Source organism: Cheilinus undulatus, linkage group 3, assembly GCF_018320785.1.
Source record: "Cheilinus undulatus linkage group 3, ASM1832078v1, whole genome shotgun sequence".
Classification (NCBI taxonomy): Eukaryota; Metazoa; Chordata; class Actinopteri; order Labriformes; family Labridae; genus Cheilinus; species Cheilinus undulatus.
Window position 1 is genome coordinate 23,328,634 of NC_054867.1, and position 18,960 is coordinate 23,347,593.

Genomic DNA, 18,960 nt, shown 5'->3' on the forward strand with positions numbered 1-18,960 from the left:
ATACTTATTTTTCTTTCTCTTACAATTGTCACAATGTACTTTAGTGTGAATCACACTCCAATAAGATACATGACATTTTTAGATTTATTTATTTAATTTCATTGTATTTTATCAAGACAACATCCTGACCAAGAAGGTCAGGTTTGGTCAGAAGGCACTGTGAGCATTTATCAGCCCATTAGAGCTGCTTAACCAAAGTGTGTGTATTCTCCTTGCAGAGCCTCTGTGGTTGTATCCAGAGTTCATCTCTGCTGGTTAAGCCTGGACTCTGTGCCACTGAGGTTTCTGCACTGAATGTTGGAGAAGCTTTCCTCAGCTCTCTTGAGAGCTACAGTCAATGTATGCTTCTCAGGATCTCCATTTTCCTTTTCAAGGCTTCCTTCAGCTCACATCCATACTTCTCATGCGAGCCGTTCTTTCTTAAGAGCAGAAGTGGCTTCATCAACTCTTTGCTGCAGCTCAGAGGTTTTTATCTTTTCCTCATCGAGTGCTTCGAGCTCAGCAATGGCAGACTTCTTCTCTGTAAAGTGCCCAGAGAGACCCTGGTACATACAGTCAAGTCTGTCACACTGTCTCTCTGCTTCCTGGAGTTTGGCATTGACTTCTGTGTTCTTTCCCTTTAATATCTGAAGGTTGTTCTTGAGACGCTTGGAGGATGCAGAGGCTTCTCCTAGCTGAAATTTCAGAGCTTTGACCTCAGCCTTGCTTTTTTTCTAAAGTCAGGGTCTTCTCAGTGAGCTGAACCTGTTGCATCTGAACGATTGCAAATGCTTTAGCACAGTGGTTCTCAAATAGGGGTACGCGTACCCCTGGGGGTACGTGAAGATACTCCAGGGGGTAAAAACATTTTCATGCTGCCAATGTCTGCAGCGTGTTTTCTCCTGTCCTCTGATAAACAGTGATATAAATGGAAGCGGAAGATTAAAGGAAGTTTCTCCCTCTCTGTCCTCCACTCCATGTGTAGCGCAGCACTTTTACAAACAGCCAGGAGGTCAGTGCCGTTTAGTTTCACTGCTTCATACACTGCGCCAGCCAAGTTTGTAAGAGAAGGGACCGACTTTTCATTCATTTTATGTCAAATATTATCAATAATAGTAGTGAGGGTGTAGCTGAGGTTCACTGTTACTGTTAACTCCCCTACAGCGCACCGATTGTCTCACCTGTTTGTATCACAGACTGGTCAGAGGGGTAATTTCAGTGAGCTGATTAATCAGGAGCATTTATAAAAGTCTTTTGTCTGAGGTCAGAGGAAACTGTGTTTCTTATTTCATTGGACTAAAGTCCCGTTAGTTTGGAAACAGCTCCTGCTGTGTGAGTCGTATATTTACTCTCAAATGGACATGTCGGGCTGCCTATTTTTTGTGAAGAAATGTTTATAGCTAGATTTCAGTTTGAGAAGAGGTCTTTATTATGATCCCAAAAGGGGTACCAAGCTCTTTTTTTAATTAGTTCATTGTTTTGTTTTTTTTTTACAGGTTTTTAGTTCTTTCTAGATCTGTTTTTATTTCCAAATATTTCCAGAGAGACCATTGCAGCCAAGCAGTGCACACTCATGGGTTCAAATGGTTTAATGCCTGTCCAATCACGGTTTTCACTACATGAGTTTGAATATCCACATTTATTGATGAGTAGATCTTCCATGAATTGAGTCATGCATTCTTAACATTTAAAATGTTTGGAAAAAAAAAGTGTGAATTTATTTATTGACGGGATAGCCCCTAGAGATGAATCATCTTGTTTTCAAGGGGGTCCCAAACAACGATACATACGAGACAGGAACACTGCAAGACAACCCGTTCAGTACAGACATTACAAAACATTAGAGGAAACATCAAAACACAGACATTACAGTATATTATAATAGAAATACAATACAGACATCGAAAAGAAAAAACAATGTGACAGAAACACAAACTAAACAATAAAAAAAGCTCTCCCAGCCAAACCACCCCCACCCCTAGAGGATACAGGTATATGTATAGAATTTGTATGCAACAAGTCTAGAAACACAAGCCCATTTTACGTAGAGCACACAAACATGTTAGCAACTATGGTTTCCTAGTCACAGCAAAACTAATAGCAGGAGCAGAGTGTTTGTAAATGAGTAAAGAGAGATTTCTTAAAGAGATGAAGAGAAGAAATTGATCTAAGTGAAATGGGTAGATTATATTGAAAGGCCATACCGTCCAAGTTCTTTATGTATTCTTGGAACAGAGAAAAAGGGGTTGACTGTATGACGGAGGCTATACTGTGATCTGTACAGGGTCAGGTATTGTTTGAGATAAGGAGGATAATTAAAGTAATACATTTAAAAAAAAAACAGTAACCAGTGAAAATGCCTTCTAGATTTGGGTGATAGCCAGTTCAATTAGTCATACATTTAGCAATGATGGGTTCTGAATGGACATCTTAAAATAAACCTGCACAGGCTACTGTAGATGACACTGTTAGAATGAAGATTAGTTTCTGACGTGTTTTGATAAATGACATCTGCGTAGTCCAGTACTGGTAAAATAAGCTGAGAAACAACCCTTTTCCTGGTTTGAAGAGTGAAACAGTTGATGGAGCGATAAAGTTGACCTAAAATGCAGTTTATTTTCTTGATGACAAAGTCAATGTGAGACTTAAAAGATAGCTGTGAGCCATACCCCTACATATTTATATTTGTTTACCTTCTCCAATGGTGTACCATCAAGATAAGTAATAAGCCAATGATCCGAGTGTGAGATTTTAAATCTAGTGCCAAACAACATATTATAAGACTTTCTCTTATTTAGTAGTAGTTTGTTAGAAAAGAACCATTTTTGTACATTAGCAAAGTCAGTTTGCAGGTCATCTGAATTTGAGAAATGTCAGTCGTGGAAGTGTAGATGACTGTGTTGTCGGCATATAGTTGAATTTGAGAATTGCAAGAAATTTGAGGCAAATCATTAATAAAAATACAAAAGAGTAATGGGCCAAGAGAAGAGCCTTGCGGCACGCCTTTTTCAACCAACAACAAGTCAGACTGAGTGCCCAAAAGACTGACACACTGATGTCTGTGATGTCGATACAAGTTAAACTAGAGGAGAGCACTGCGAGATAGTCCAATGTTACAAAGTTTGTCTAACAGAAGAAAGTGATCAACCATGTCAAAAGCCTTGGTCAGGTTGATGAATATGGCACCAGTGAGCTTCTTATTGTCTGACGCAGATGTGATATAGTTTGTAAGTTTTGAGAGAGCTGTCATGGTGTCATTGTGCCTGAAACCAGATCGATGTGGTGATAGAATATTGAAATCATTGATATTCTGAGAAAGCTATTAAAAACTAATTTTTAAAAAATATTTTGGCTACACAATTATTATGGAGATAGGCCTGTAGTTATTCATGTCGTGAGCATCACCACCCAGGCACATTTCCAGCCTAGAGGCACTTCACCTGTGCTTAAAGAAAGATTAAACAAATCTGACAGTGGATATGACAAAACATGAGATGCACTTTTCAGAAATTTAATCTCCAGGCCATCAGGGCCAGTACCACTGCTTGAGCTGGGTCCATCTATGACCTGCTGGATGTCACTTGGACTGATAGAGGTAAAGAAAAAGGAGGCGTCACAGACAGGGTTGCTCAGTGTGGGATTGTGATGGGGAGAGGGAAAAGGGTTTGGGCTAACAGTCTTGGAGAAATGCATCAACTATCAAAGTATGATCCTTTAGAGTTTCATCATTTACCCGTATACGTGTAGTAGAGCTTTTTGAGAATCTTTATAATACCTGGATTTTGCATTTCTTGTTTGAGTTGTGCATATATTTCTCAGATGTTTATATATGTTCAGGTCAGCCATATCCTTTGTAGATCAGTGTTTTTCCCATCCCTTGTCCCTTTCTTAAAATAAGTGAATGAGTTCAGCATTTATCCAGGGTAAATGTCTATCCTTAACTCTCATTGTAGTCCAGGGTGCGAGTCTATTAATAACCTCATTAAGCTCATTATAGAAGTAGTCCCAAGCATCATTAACATTGAAATTTTTGAACCTCCTCACTTTTATAAACTTGGGGGGGAAACATGGAACTTTAATCTTCCAGACACAAAAAATGATTGAGTGATCATTCACTCACAGTCTCAGATGTTAAGTGCACTCTAGTTGGTTCAAATCCAGACAGACAGACAGAAAGCTCTCCAATTACAGTATTAAGATGGGGATCACCTGAGTGCAGTGAAATTTTTCTCAGTTGATTGTAGTATATAGACACCTGGGTCTGAAAGGTGTAGTCACTGGTTGATCAATATTCCTGGCTACCATTACACCATGAAGACAAAAAACCACCCAGGCAACTCAGAAAAAAAGTTATTGAAAAGTATAAGTCATAGGATGGATAAAAAATTACCAGGCACTGAACATCCCCTAAAGTTTAGGTGAATCCATCATCAAGAAATTGAAGGAATATGGCCCATAAATCTGAGTAGACCAGGACATCCTCACAAACTGAGTGACCATGCAAGAAGGAGACCAGTGAGAAAGGCCACAAAGACACCTATGACTACTCTGAAAGAGTTAATAAGATTCAGCAGCTGAGATGGGAGAAACTTTGCATACAACTGTTTGCCAGGTTCTTCACCAGTCAAAACTTGATGGAAAAGCGACAAAGAGAGAGCCACACATTAAAAGGCATGCGGGAGACTCCATGGTCAAGTGGAATAAAGTTGTTTGGTCTGATGGGACCAAAATGGTGCTTTTTGGCCGTTAGACAAGAAGCCATGTTTGGCAAACACCAAACACTTCACATCAGCACAAACACATCATCCCCACTGTAAAGCACAGTGGTGGCAGCATCATGCTGTGGGGATGCTTCTCAGCAGCAGGTCCTGGCTTGTAAAGGTAGAAGTAAAATGAATGTGGCACTCTGCAAGAGAAGTACAGCTATGGAGAAGATTTATTTTCCAGTAAGACAATTGCCTGAAGCATACAGCGAAAGCTACACAGAAATGTTTTAAAGACAACAAGGTGAGTGTCCTGGAGTGGCTGAGCCAAAGCCTAGACCTCAATCTAATAGAAAATTTGTGTCTGGACTTGAAAAGGGCCATTCATGTCCAATCCCCATGCAACCTGACAGAGCTTGAGTATTTTTGCACAGAATAATGGTGTAAAATTGCAGTTTCCAGATGTGCAAGCCATACTCTGACCTATCCACACAGACTCAGTGCTGTGATTGCAGCCAAAGGTGACTCCACTGAATACTGACATGAAGGGGGTCAATATTTATGAAGTCACTTATTCATTTTACATTAAATCTGTAGATATAAAGACATTTTACATGGCACAGAAAAGCTTTGCTTCTGTAAGTACAGATCTTCATAAAGGCAGTATAGTCATATCTGTCTGGTAGCAGAGGTAGGGGACCCTACTGAGAAGATGAAACAACAACATGCATTTTTAAAATGTTCCTTTATGGCATTTTTAAGTAGGCTGCTTATAGAGCAATGATAGAAACAAGGCCATGCGAACACAGAGGCAGCTGCTTGCCATCTACCAAATACTCATTAAAAATGAAAAGGAGAGAAAACAATAAAAGAAAGCAATCCAGTGACAAAAAATATATATATAACAAATGTTTCGAGACTTCTCAGACCCAAATAGACCTTTCTTTAATGTTTTCTTCACATCCCAAAGAAAAAAGAGAGTGTGGGGTCAATCAGCATCCATCCCCTCACTTTTTCTCCTCCTCATCCTGTTGTAGAGAAAGCATGAGCTGTTTAGCAATGACTCAATTACAGAGGCCTTATTAGCATGAACAAGAAGCTAGAATGACACTCATATCTTTGTTTGTCCACATGTGAGCCTGTGTGTGAGCGAGATTATGAGAAGCTTGACACTAACCCGGTGAGCTTCTGTTTTTCTGTCAAGCCATAACAGGATGAGACGTTTGTTTTTCTGAAATATCACATGAAAAGGCAAAAACCACTGAGTGCTACAGTGCGGGCATTTGCTCCATTCTTTGAAAAAGCTCAATAGTTTCTTAAAACAGTCGGACACTTTCAGAAAATGTTGCACAAACAGGAGAAAAATAGTGAAACTGAATAAGGGGCCTAATTTCAGCTGTGAACACAAATTTAGTAATGTGGTTTCAATCAATAAAATACATCAGAATGGTGTAACTTAAGAACTATAATGCATATGCTCATACTACTTAAATTGACAACAGTTGGCTTACTGATTTATAATAGTTTCTTGACAGTAATGGAGCTATCCCCCTTAATTTGAAATGTCACCTTTGAAAAGTCCCCAGTATGAATTTACAATCACGCACAAATTTGATCTCTTTTCATATCTTGAAATTCTAATACTGCTGTTTATGAGTGGTGGGGTTGTGAACTACACAGCTCCTCTTAAAATGCCCCTAAAACAGGAGTAAGCAGCAGCATTAGCAGGCCGTTCAACGCAGCAGAGTCATTTGGCTGACTGGAGCAAACATGCTGCAGCGGACAAAACAATTCGCATTAGGAGCAACAGGAAAATAACCGAAAACAACCGAAACACAAAGGAACTGAAAAAAGGAATAATGGAAAGGTAATGCAAATGGAAAATTTTCAACATAAAGCCAATACGGACAGGATTTACCACAATACAAAGACAAAAATGATGAAAGACAAAAGAAGACAGAAAGAAATGTAACCTGGAGAAGTGATCTACTTTACTGGACATTTCTATGTGATCAATGATCAGTTAAACAACATCTAACTTACAGTAGGTAGTGTTGTCAGGAAAAAAAAAACTTACGTAAATGGGAATTTAAAATAACTATGTATCAGTTAGGGTCCAACATTTGAGCACAAGTATTCAAATTCTATATTTTGTGTCAAAATGTCCTTTACAGGCTGAAACCATTTGCTACAAAAGAATTAAAGATAATTCTATTGTCTGATCTGGTGCCAAGTGAAGTATGTAGTGCCATCTTTTATAGGAATGGCAGTAATACGGTAATACCATAACCCAGGGTATTGAAAAATAGTTTTAGAGTTTCAAAACAATTAAATTCTTCTTTTTGGGTGTAGATCAGTTGGGTTGGGTACCATTTAGTTTTTTCCTGATACGGTGCTAAATGAACACTTTTTTATATGGTGCCAGTGCCTAAGCGGTGCTTTTGAGAGGAAAAAGAAGTATTGAAGCTTGGTGGGAGAATAAAAGCTTTCTGGGTATCGTAAATGATTCACAGAAATACCTTTAAAAGATGCCAGTGAAACATGAGATAAGAAAAGGAAACCAGTGTAACTTCTTTATGTAAAATCTTATACTAGCATTTCATCAGAGACAAATAATAAAGTAAATGTGTTAGTCAATGGGATTATTTTCTTTGGTAGGAACTAGGGCTGGACAATTAATTAAAAATTAGATTTAATCGCAATATGGCCTACTGCAATTTTCGCAGAAGGTGCAATATTTCTTTAACCTGAAATGTATGTCAAAATAGCAGTTTCAAACTTTTTTTGCAACAGAGATGTAATGCATTACATGATCATGAAATCATTCAAGTGTAATTTTTTTTACAATAGTCTACAAAAAAATCCACTTTCTTCCTTTTTGTATGTTGGTCTTACTAAATATGAGAATAACATAAAAATGATCACACCCTTCCATAAAAAAAATTCATATCCAGTTTGCAATACAAGTCAAAATCATCAGAATAAGGTATTTTTGTCAAATTTGTTCAGCCCTTGTTTAGTCTAATATTGTGTAATATTGTGTTGGTTGTGATATAGAATGCTTTATGGAAAATATATGAGATGAGGAACTTAAGGAATAATAACACTTCAAATCACAATATTGGGTAAAAAAAAAATGCAATTAGATTATTTTCCCAAATCGTTCAGCCCTAGTAGGTACATGCAAGCAGATCAGAGAGATAACTCCAGACAGCAAAGCAGTTTAAAGAGTTTCATGCTCAGCTGGAATAAAGTGAATAAATAATAATCAGCCTTATTCCATAACAAATGTCATGCCTTTCATTTGGAGTGGAAGGGGCTGCATTGGGGAGGAGGGATATTAAAGTATCGACATTTGTGTTGAAATTGGTCCCATAGGTGTTTTACCGGACCACGTTGGATCTTAATACTCATCATTATACATCAGTGATGAGAAATGATATTTTCTTAATCACCACATATGCTATGTCCTGCAGCAGCAACAGCAGGCAAAATTAAAACCATTTTGTCATTTTAACATTTATCTTATATGCAGTTATCTTATATTTTCCCTTTTTATGCAAGATTTAAACAAAGTAAATCTGTGCTTGTTGGTTATTTTAGGCGCTGGAGTAGTATGCAACTGTTTTAAGTTACATACTACTGTTTGTAAAGCAAACTTATGAATGTAATTATTTTTATTATTCTATTTTGTTAAAGGTATGAATGAAGTACCTCCTCGTTGTGCTTGTGCACACACTGGCAAGTGTGTGTATAATGTGGTCTTTAAATAGCTGGCAGTACCGCATATTTGGTCAAAGTTAGGGAGGGTATGACTATTAAAAAATCAATACTGCCCAGTCCTAATCTGCTGATGTCACCACAAAGCTCATCAGTTACCACCCACTTTTTCCATGACTAATATCGCTGATTAAGCATGTTTTTTTTTTGTTGTTGTTTTTTTTTTTATAATGAAGTGGTAAACAGATGAACTTGTGTGTTACACATAGCCATTTGTCATTGGTGGTAAGCCTAAGCTGTTTTCTTTTAATTCCAGGGTGGATGCACTTTGGCAGAAACTCAGGGGTTTGATAGAATAGATTAGATTAGACTTTCATTATATGTTTGCATTAAACTAAGAAACTCAGATGTGCATCTCAGTCTGTCTCTTAGAATCTCTTGTTCATACAATTGGAATATTCTTCCTTGAAAAGAAATGCATCCCTACTTTGAAAGCATACGTGCTGTTATAAATGTTGTGCTCTTCTTTTGTCCACTGATACTGATACTATACCTTATTTTCTAGAATAATAAACAGTAGCTCTAGTGTTAGCATGCTGGCCCATATCTTAAAGTAACTTTATCAGAGCAAAAATTGGACTTTGAAATGAATCTGTGTATGAAGTTCACATATTTTTCAACTGAAAGGTTTCCACCTCACAGGGCCAGTCCTGTGAGGTCATTCATTAACTCAATGCTTCCATTTGCATCACATCCTGAGGGCACTGAAGAGGGGAAATAATCCATTGAATCTGACAGAGTAAACAGAAGACATTAAATCCTTCTTACAGTTGAAACTTTCACCAATAATGTGAATGTAAATAGCCCTTAAACAGAATCCCTGGGAGAAAACTTGATGGATGACTTTAATAATGAGGGAAGCCCCAAGGAAACAGCGGATTAAACAGCAATGAGCTCCTGTAATAAACAAACCTGCTGCAGGTGTGTGTCCACATCTTAAATAGTTTTAATCTGCAGGCATATGATCAGCAGGAGGAGGAGTTAATGTTCAACTTGTGGGAAAAAAACTCTTCATGAATTTAAGTAATTTGTACCGATTAAAGGGCCGTCTTTACACTACTAGTAAATCAAAGCTTTGTAATTTGTGTGCAGCATCTGCTGTGAAAAATGAGTAAAAAAGGGATACTGTTATGGTACTTAATGCGCTAAAATATGACTTTACAGCACAGCTACAGTGTAAACGGCAACTTATAGCCAAGAAAAATAATAACAGTGATACAAAAATAACGAGAGTGGGAATTTTCCGGAATTAAATGATGCTTTATTTGGGTTTGGATCAGCATTTGGGCAAACAGACCAGAGCATCCCTGGGGAAATATTGACTTGCAGGGAGACCTTCAGCAACCATTCAAGGTGGAAGGTAAAATAATGAAATAAGAATGGAGTCTGTAATCAAGCGAGCAGCTGTCTGCCTGTAACCAGCGATACTCCCAGCCTGCAGAGAGAATTTTTCATAGCCCCTGGGACCAAAGACTGAGGCTATTCCTGTGATTTATCCCAGTGTGAGGCAACACCAAGTAGCACGTGTTGTTGACAACACAAACTGAATCTCAGAGCAATTTTCAGGAAAGGAAGGTGTACTCCATCTGGGGTCCTCAGGGATGAAAGACAACATTATGTTCTGTTACAGTATGCTGCCCTTGAGAACCTTTAAGTGATGGTGTGTACGGTTTAATGAGAAGGGACGGCTCAGTGCTTCAGAGACCAAGCTGCTGCACAGGGGGAGTCCAATCTGCAGCAAAGTAAAGAAATAAACCAGCAGCTGAACTAGCTTCACATTAGATACAGTAAATCTACCACAATAGAGAAAGGTTAACATGTAGGATCAAATTAACACATGTTTTGATGAAAGTGAGTCTTAAAGTAACCAGGACCTCTACTGAAATGTACTCAGACACAAATCAGAGGTAGTCCAGCAGGTCACATCTTCCCACAATGATAAATCTCTGCTGTTGTAATGTGTGCTAAATACCAGCACTAAACTGATCTAACACAACAGATGAACATCTGCAACTGATATCCTTTCATGCCCACATCTTTGACCAATGCTTGATAAAAAGGGACGATATCGACCAATGCCACTGTTAAACTGAAGCATCCCTAACTTTCAACAAAATATTTCTCAAAATAAGCAACATACCAGGCATGCCAACGTACTCATTTCTTTCTTGACATACAATAGCAGCCCTGTTTTTGTTTCTGTAATTCCCTGAACACATTTTTCAAGCTACTGGATGGTGAAAACTGTCAAGACAGTCTGGCTGCAGACCATTCATCTCAGACAGCCACTCTCACAGACTGTAAATCTGAAATGCAGTATATATCTCAGAATGGAAAAACCCATAAAAACTTTCAAAATAAAATCAGACTAAGCTTCTGTTTAGGGTTAGTGTAAGAGTTAAGGTAATGGCTAGGATACCAAAAGCTGAAATCTACAAACCTCTCCTGCAAAACCTGATTACAAAACATTCAGTAAAGCTGAGGTAACAGTCTGCACGCAGGCAAATAGATTGTCCTCCATGAAAACATTCTTACACAGAAAGAGTAGCTTACATAGCTCTAATAGCCCACCTAACAGGCCCTTGACCCAGCATGGTACCAGTCCAGTTGACAACCACTGCTCTCTAAAACTTTTTTTTTAAATTCATATTTGATAACCTTGCAAAGCCAATTCACTGGCCAGATTCCAGGTCTGTCATCAGGCAGACACATCTTGCAAAATTCTCATCTGAAATGACTGTGCCAGATCTGAGAACAGACCTGACCAATCAGCATCATTTGAGGAGAATGAGGAAGTAGCTACATGCCGGATCAGTTGTACTGGAAGCTGATGGCAATGGCTACTACCAGTGTAGAGTTTAGCTCAGATATAGCTGTAGTTAAGCGTCAGTTTTATCAGAACTGGGCCAGATTCTTTTTTTTTTAATTAAAATGAAAGTTGAAGGCTTCTGTTGGTGGAGAAGATGTTTTTCCACTTCTCCCACCAAGAAACCCCACCCTTCAAAAACTAAGGCAGCATTGGCCAGTCAGCTCAGGTTAATACTGGAGCTGCATATGCCTGAGTGTAAAATATATCCTATGCAATGGATATATGAATATATATTCTGTATATATATATATGACTATATACTATATGAGTATATGACTCGTATATGGCATGTGACGTGATACATATTGTGTCTTTTGTATTATACTGTTTAAGTGATCACGGTACAAATATTGTATTTCCTGCCTCGTACTTTTTATAGAGCAATCAGAGTAACAGGCAAATATTTATTTCAATCATGGGTCATTCATGTATCATGTCATATTTTCATGCCAGAGAGCGTCACTGCTCTCTCTTCAGGTTGTGACAGGTTAAATTGACTCCTTCCTTCAGTCCTCTCAGTCTCCTCTCCAGGTGAGCCGTGTTTAACTGTCCTTTCTCTCTCCTCTCTCCCACTGAGCCTCTGCCAGCACTGTGCACTCTGACAGCATGACTGTACAGTCTGTTTCCTCCCCCCCGCCACACACACACACACACAGTCAGAGCTCCATTAAATTGAAAGCCAATGCAAACTGTTGGGGCTGGCCGTCCTCATTAAGAGGACACCAAGCAGAGCTCTGGCAGAGGATCCCAGACACTTTGGAGGCCTAATGAATCGGTACACGCCCCCTCACTGTGAGAGCGCTACGCTGGCCACAGATAACAGGAAGAACACTGCCAATGAGCACGAACATCGCCATGTCCTCCACCTACAATGAAGACTAGAATTGATGTTGAAACTGTGTGTGGCATCATCATCACTTTGTTGTCTTCAAGAACAGAATCTCTCACAAGGACAGAAGAAGCATGTAGCCCACAATGAGAACGTACTGATCAATGAAAGCTGGCTGTTTTTCTCTTTACAGAACTATAATTTTGCATCAGACATGACTCAGTCTTCACTTCAGCTGAATTGGAATCAGTTGTGCAGGAGCCGGCTGAGATGATGCACTTATCTGAAACAAATGATTCAGGGCTGAATCTAACAAGCACCCTCCACAACAGTGCATCCAGGCTTTCTGCTCTACATGACGGCTCTGCTCTCTTCTGCTCAAGTCATTTATCAAAGAGCCTGATTGAAAAGGAAAAAAAGAGCCTGAAAAAGCTTAATCGGTGGATACAAAAAAAAAGCAAATAGATGGTTTCAGATTGTTTTCTCTGTAATATTTTATAACCTGAGCAGTTCTTTTTCCAGAGGAGTCTTCATCCTTGTTAAGACTCAACACCCTGAGGCATTTCTTCTTCTTTATGGCCAGTCTGAGACACAATGATTATAGCCAATTCTAATTAACTCCCTTTGGGAGAAATGCTACTAATTGATTTTCCAACCTGCTCTAGACAGTCAATCTATTTGGAACTGCTGCATTCACACTGCATTCATTTATAGTGATTGAGCTAAAACTAACTCGCTAAGCAGAAAAGCATCAAGGGACGAGTGATGAGACACCATGATGAAGTGGTTATCACATGCTTTAATTAGATAACAGGAAATCTATGAGTGGAGCTGCAGCAGAAAGGTACCACTGGTAGTATTTAAATATGGTAAGGACTGTCAGACAAAAATAAGAATTCCACTGCAAAACACAGCAATTCTGTTTAAATAAGCAAATGGTATCAAAGTTGTTTTAGTATCAGGGTTAATGCCAAGTTGATGTGACATTTATACTGTTTAAGTTTTTACTACCCCTCCATTCACTTCTAAGAAAAGCTAAGGCCTCCCCAGACCCACTGGGACAAAGTACACATCAATTTTAAGTATTTTTATTGACAAAATCCCAACAGAGTGGGCCTGTTCACACCTTTTCTTTATAAAAAAATGTATTTTTTGTATAAACCATCCATTATTACAATGGTGTATTGGGCCACTCAAAGAAAAAAGGAGAAATTCCCAAATTCAAGTTATTGTTTTTTCACAAGAAAAAATAGGAAATTTTAACTTTAAAAGTTATAAATGATCACTAACCAAAACTAAGACTTTCTGAGGTTTTACAGTCAAAAAGTCAAAAATCCAACCACTGTTTTCAGAGTGGTTTGCTTGTATATTTTTGACTTTACATTGTTGTAAATGTACAATTCTAAAAACTTGAAATTTTTGTATTTCTTATGTCAGTATGTAATACTTTTTAAACTTTGAGTTTTTTCCCATCAATTTCAGACTTCTTAAACAAAAAAAAAAACTGTTTTTTTTTCTTTAAAATAAATGATGTTATAATCCAAAATTATGTTGACCTTTCTTCCTCAAAAATGTATTTTTTTTTTGGTCAGAAATGACCAGACTGTCTTTATTTTCTTATCTCCTAGGTTGGCCCTACGTTGCACATTATGCTTCTGATCATGGTATGTAGCTGTTATCTACGTAGCTTACACAGCTAATAGAACTATGTAAGCTAGGATTGCTACGTTAGAATGTTTTCATGGAGGACAAGCTTTTTACCTTCGCCAAGGAGGTTATGTGATCGGGTGGGTTTGTTTGTTTGTTCGTTTGTTAGCAACATAACTTAAAAAGTCATGGACGGATTTTCAGGAAATGTCAGAAATGGCATAAGGAAGAACTGATTGGATTTTAGGACTGATCTGGATCACCGTCTGGATCCAGGAATTTTTTTAACGATTCTGTACTATTGGGCGATAGGGCTAATGGCAGAGGTCTGTGCTGTTACCACTTTCCAATCCAATCCAATCCAAATTTACACTTTACACCATGAGATGGCGGATATGAGTAATTTATTCAAAGTTTTGGAGTTTATAGAGTTTGACAGACACACGCCCGGTCGAGGAGACGAGTCGGAGCGCAACAGAGAGAAAGACAGCGAACTGTAGCGAGAATACTAACAATGCTGGGAGGAATAGAGGAATATTCACCCTCTGCCATGACTTCCACACGTAGCGAAGCCAGTGCTTTGCCTCATCATGTCTCCACCCCACCGGGGAGGGAGTAATCGGCAAATTAGATTTTGGGAGTGATCCGGATCACCGTCTGGATCCAGGAATGTTTTAAAGGGATTCTTCACTACTGGGAGATAGGGCTGATGGCGGAGGTCTGCCCTCTCTGAGTGCTTATCCAGTTCCTGTAAGCAGACCATTTATTCGGCTTTATTTCATAGATAACTTAGATACATAGCTTACATAGCTGCTTAGTGAGCTTAGCTTAAGCTACATTAGCTATGTTATAGATAACCATGATACATAGCTTACATAGCTGCTCTGTGAGTAACCTACGTAGCCATGTTAACTATGTAGCTTACACAGATAACACAGCTACGTAAGCTACGCTTGTTGCATTACAATGTTGCCATGGAGGATGTTCTTGTTTTTCCTGTAAGCAGATGGTTTGCTCTGCTTTATTAAACGCTCTGTATTCTGGTTTCACTGGTAAGGTTTTTGGCTGAATTCAGCTTTAATGTAACATAATACAAAAAACCCCTGCAAACAGCACTGCGTCCAAAGATTTATTTTATTTTTTCTATTTGGTACCCACAGGTTATTTTTTTACTATTACTGCCCAACTATTTAGCTATTCAATTAATATACTAAAGAAGTCCCCAAAGTTAGTATTTTTCCCATTGAGCATTTCTTTCAGACATTTTCAAAATAAGATATAGATGAGTTTCTATTAGAAACAAGTTTTTGAATTTTTATTTTGGTTGATTTGCTCTTCACAGGTTCGAACCAATAATCTGGCAGATATTAACACACAAAACCATGCTTTAGACACTTAGTGAAAGTATAATACCCACCAGTTTTCACTATGCCCTCAAACGTTGTTTATTTTAGCCAATCACAGACAACTTTGAGACTAAAAACAGTCAGCATCAAACTAATAACGGCACTAAACAGACTAATGGGGGAAAAACAAAAGAAAATTCACTGTGAACCCCACCCAGTCACTCCCCCTCATTAATAATGATTTATAAATTCATACATTTATACAAGACGCCCCCCACCTTCAAACCAAGCGTCCTTTAACAAAGAAGCACATTAAACTTACCATTTCCAGAGATGTGATTATCCACCTCGCCGTGTCCAACGATGAGCGCTGCGTTAAGTTGAACGTAAAGTCCCGCGTACTGTAAAATCCATAATATCACTCCAAAGGCTCCCATTTTTCAGCCAGTATGTCGAACAGTAGTGAGAAATGGTCACATTAGGCAGAAAGCATTGGTAAAATATCCCCACCTCCGGTTCTGAGAAACCCTCACAGACATAAAGCTGGAGCTGAGGGAGGGAGACGCTGCTGCTCCGCGCGGCTCTGCGGGAGGAGATGTTGATGATGACGGCGATGATGCGGCCGACGGAGGCGGAGGGAGACGCAGCGTGGAGACAGGTGCAGTGCCTCACGCAGAGAGTCAATTAGGCGGAGGGATCTCGGTAAGGTGGTAGTTTAAGTTCAATTAAGCACAAACTGACGGATTTAAATCCTGCTCTCACTTCCGTTTCTCCTCAGTGACGTTCAAACAAAGTGCTGTCAGTAGATAAAATATTTTACATCAAGGTCTTTCACACTTAGAAGTAGGCCGTTTGAATGAGACATAACCTTATTATGTCTATTTTGTATGAAAGGTAGTTTAGGTACAGAATGCCATGACAGTATTATTGAGAGTACTGTAGTAAATCTTTATAGCAGAACTTGGTCAGTGATCACATGGATGTTTTTAAACAACAAAAAAGTTTCATACATTTTCATACAGTTAAGATTTTACTCACCTTTAAAACAATAAATACAGCAGTGAGTAAGTTCTCTTGGTGAATGACCTCTGGCACACCAGAGCATCCTGATAAAACCCAGAATCAGGCTCTATATGGTGTATATCCTATAGCTTAAAGCCAAGGCCAGTGATGTATCTAAAACACAAGATCATCTGTGCTGCAAGGGTCTGGCTGCAGTCTATACACTTCTGAAGGCCTCTCTCACAGACAGTTAATCTCAGACGTCTTATATACTTATAGAATAAACCAAAAAACTTTCAAACATAAAATCAGAATAACATTCCTCTTAGGCTAAGGTTTAAGGTAGAGACTGACTGATACAGGATTTTTGGGGCTGATGCCGATACCTATGTGGGGGCTAAAAAATGCTGATATCCGATATATATCGGCCAATATCTGTAAGAACTTAATAAGAACATTGATATACACAGGATATACACTGTAGCCTACATGAACACAAATGTGGACATGTGAATTAACAGTTGCATTTATCTTTGTTTATTTCACAAAGATGCAACTTGATTATGATTAATTTGACAGGTGCATGCATTGGAGGCTAAAGATTTGCATTAACTCCAATTTTGCCTTTGACTTTACTTTTTAAAAGGTAGTAAATCCAATGTGATGACCACCATCATATGATGTCAATGATGTCATTGAGACTAAGCCCATGTTTAATACATTTAATAGCAGGGGTTTCCAAACTATGACCTGAGGCCCAATTGCAGCCCGCAGTCCAAATTTTGATTGGCCGCAGCAAATTCTAGAAATAACAGCACAAGCATGCTACAACAAACAAACCTGGAATTGTCCAGGTTTTGTTCTTATTTTCAGCATCATTCAAGAGCTTTTGGTAATATGTATTGTTTCTCAAATTGCAGAATTTTTCTAATATTGTTATTCTTAATGGCTGTTGTTTTGAATGACGCTCACCTTATCAACCACTCTTAAATACAAAATCAAAAGAAGGTTACGCATTGTACAGAAGAAACATCCTTGTATGAAATATTTAATCAACATCAAGTCAAACTGCTGCCTCCTGCCATATTAAAGCTATGTGTGACCTTGGTGTGAGTGTTTTGGGGCATAAGACTCACCATTGTTGGCATGCAGCATGCTGAGGATTTACAGCATCCAGTGGTAGTAAATCCTGTGTTTTACAGAGTAATCGCTGAAAATTAAGCATTTGTGGTGAGTTTAGAGTGCTGCAATAGAGCTCAGGACAGAAAAAAAGAAAAATCTGTGAGTATTGAGATGGCCACAGCTAACAAGGAAAACAGGGGGAGCTCAGTAAAAACACATGACTGTTCGGTATTGTTTCACTGCCCAAAGATCCATATTATAGTAGAAGAACAATCCCCAATCACTGCTGTGCCCTGCCTCTCTGGTGTAAAGAAACACATTTAAAACCATCAACATATGTCAGCTTTACAAAAGTAAGATATCTTACACATTAAACTCACTTGAACAATCTTTGATCCCACAGTTCTGTTTGTTGTATAATAATTCCACAATATACTTTTAAAATAATCATCTTTTACTTAAATGTTTGGGTTTAATGAAAGGTTTAATCCCTTCACATTTGGCTGCACCTGCATGCACATTTGTTTTTGCTTGAGCGTGTAATTAATTATTATCAGAGAGCGACAGAAAGATTAATCCTGCTGTTTTTGATCCATCTGTGCGGGAGGCTGACATGTGGAGCTCACAGCATGCATTTAAGATTTTCTGCAATATAAAATTAAGTTTGAACACATTCAAAATGTAATTTCGCAAGAGGCCTTGAAATGAATTTGTTTGCTTCGACTTTAATGAGGTATTTGATTTTAGGGCAGCTGCTGTCATCTGTTATTACAAGCAGCCCTGGAAGATGATTTGTTTTGACTTTTGGGACATCATCAGCTAAAAACCAGCCCCATAGCACCATTTAAAGGGCTCAGAAATCAATTCACTTCTACAGAGGAGACAAGTTAACCTCAGAGGTCTTTGAGAAACTCGACAATTTTCACCGCTCCAAAAGAGGGAGTTATTTTTTCTCACAGCTAGTGCTGCTGTCTGCTCCCTGTCTGTGGGTGTCAACCTGGCAGTGAGGCCCCGAGAACTGAGGGTGAAATTGAAGCTGATGTATGCAGACGTGAGTCCCTAAGACGGACACAGCACCTGCCTACTAGCTCTAAGCTCAGCACCTTCACAGCCCTAACCGGCTCAGACAGCTTCAGCTACAGAATTATGTGTGTCTGTGTGTGTGGGGAGATGATGGTAATACAGCACAGGGCCTGTTAGAGTCTAAAATAAAGGAAGTGTGCTGGGAGTATGACGGAACCAGGGAAATTATTTCATGACATCCATTATTCATTCATATCTCTTTGACACATTAAGCCACTTTTTACCTGCTGCGTTTCGATAGCAGCCGGAAATAGTATGCAACTATTGTTGAGTAAATTGATGCAATCTGAAGAGATGCAGTGTAAAATCATCTCAACCTGAGAAAAAAAATTGCTTTTTATGGATGAATTTATACTTGAAAAAAAAATGTAACTATTTTTGTGTTCTACAGGGTCGGGCTTCTCTTAGTACTGCCTTTATAACATCTACATTAACTCAGCAGTGTCTATTAACCCTGCATGAACTCAGACACTCCAAGGACATGTCTGCTTTCACTGTTTTCCACAACAACAATAAAAAAAACTCTTATCCTTAGTTTTCACGGCTTTTCCTCCCTCAACCTCCTTACAATCTTTTCAGCATGTAATGCAGATAGCTAAC

At 38.6% G+C, this 18,960-nt stretch overlaps 1 protein-coding gene across 1 annotated transcript in view; it reads right to left on the reverse strand.

The window, feature by feature from the left end:
- vstm2l (V-set and transmembrane domain containing 2 like) overlaps positions 1-15,671 on the reverse strand; it is a 40,693-nt gene extending 25,022 nt beyond the window's left edge. Inside the window, exon 1 of the mRNA XM_041783858.1 lies at positions 15,476-15,671. Coding sequence (XP_041639792.1) covers positions 15,476-15,590 — 115 coding nt within the window. The 5' untranslated portion in view covers positions 15,591-15,671. The remainder of the gene's footprint in view (positions 1-15,475) is intronic.
- Positions 15,672-18,960: the final 3,289 nt, after the last annotated feature.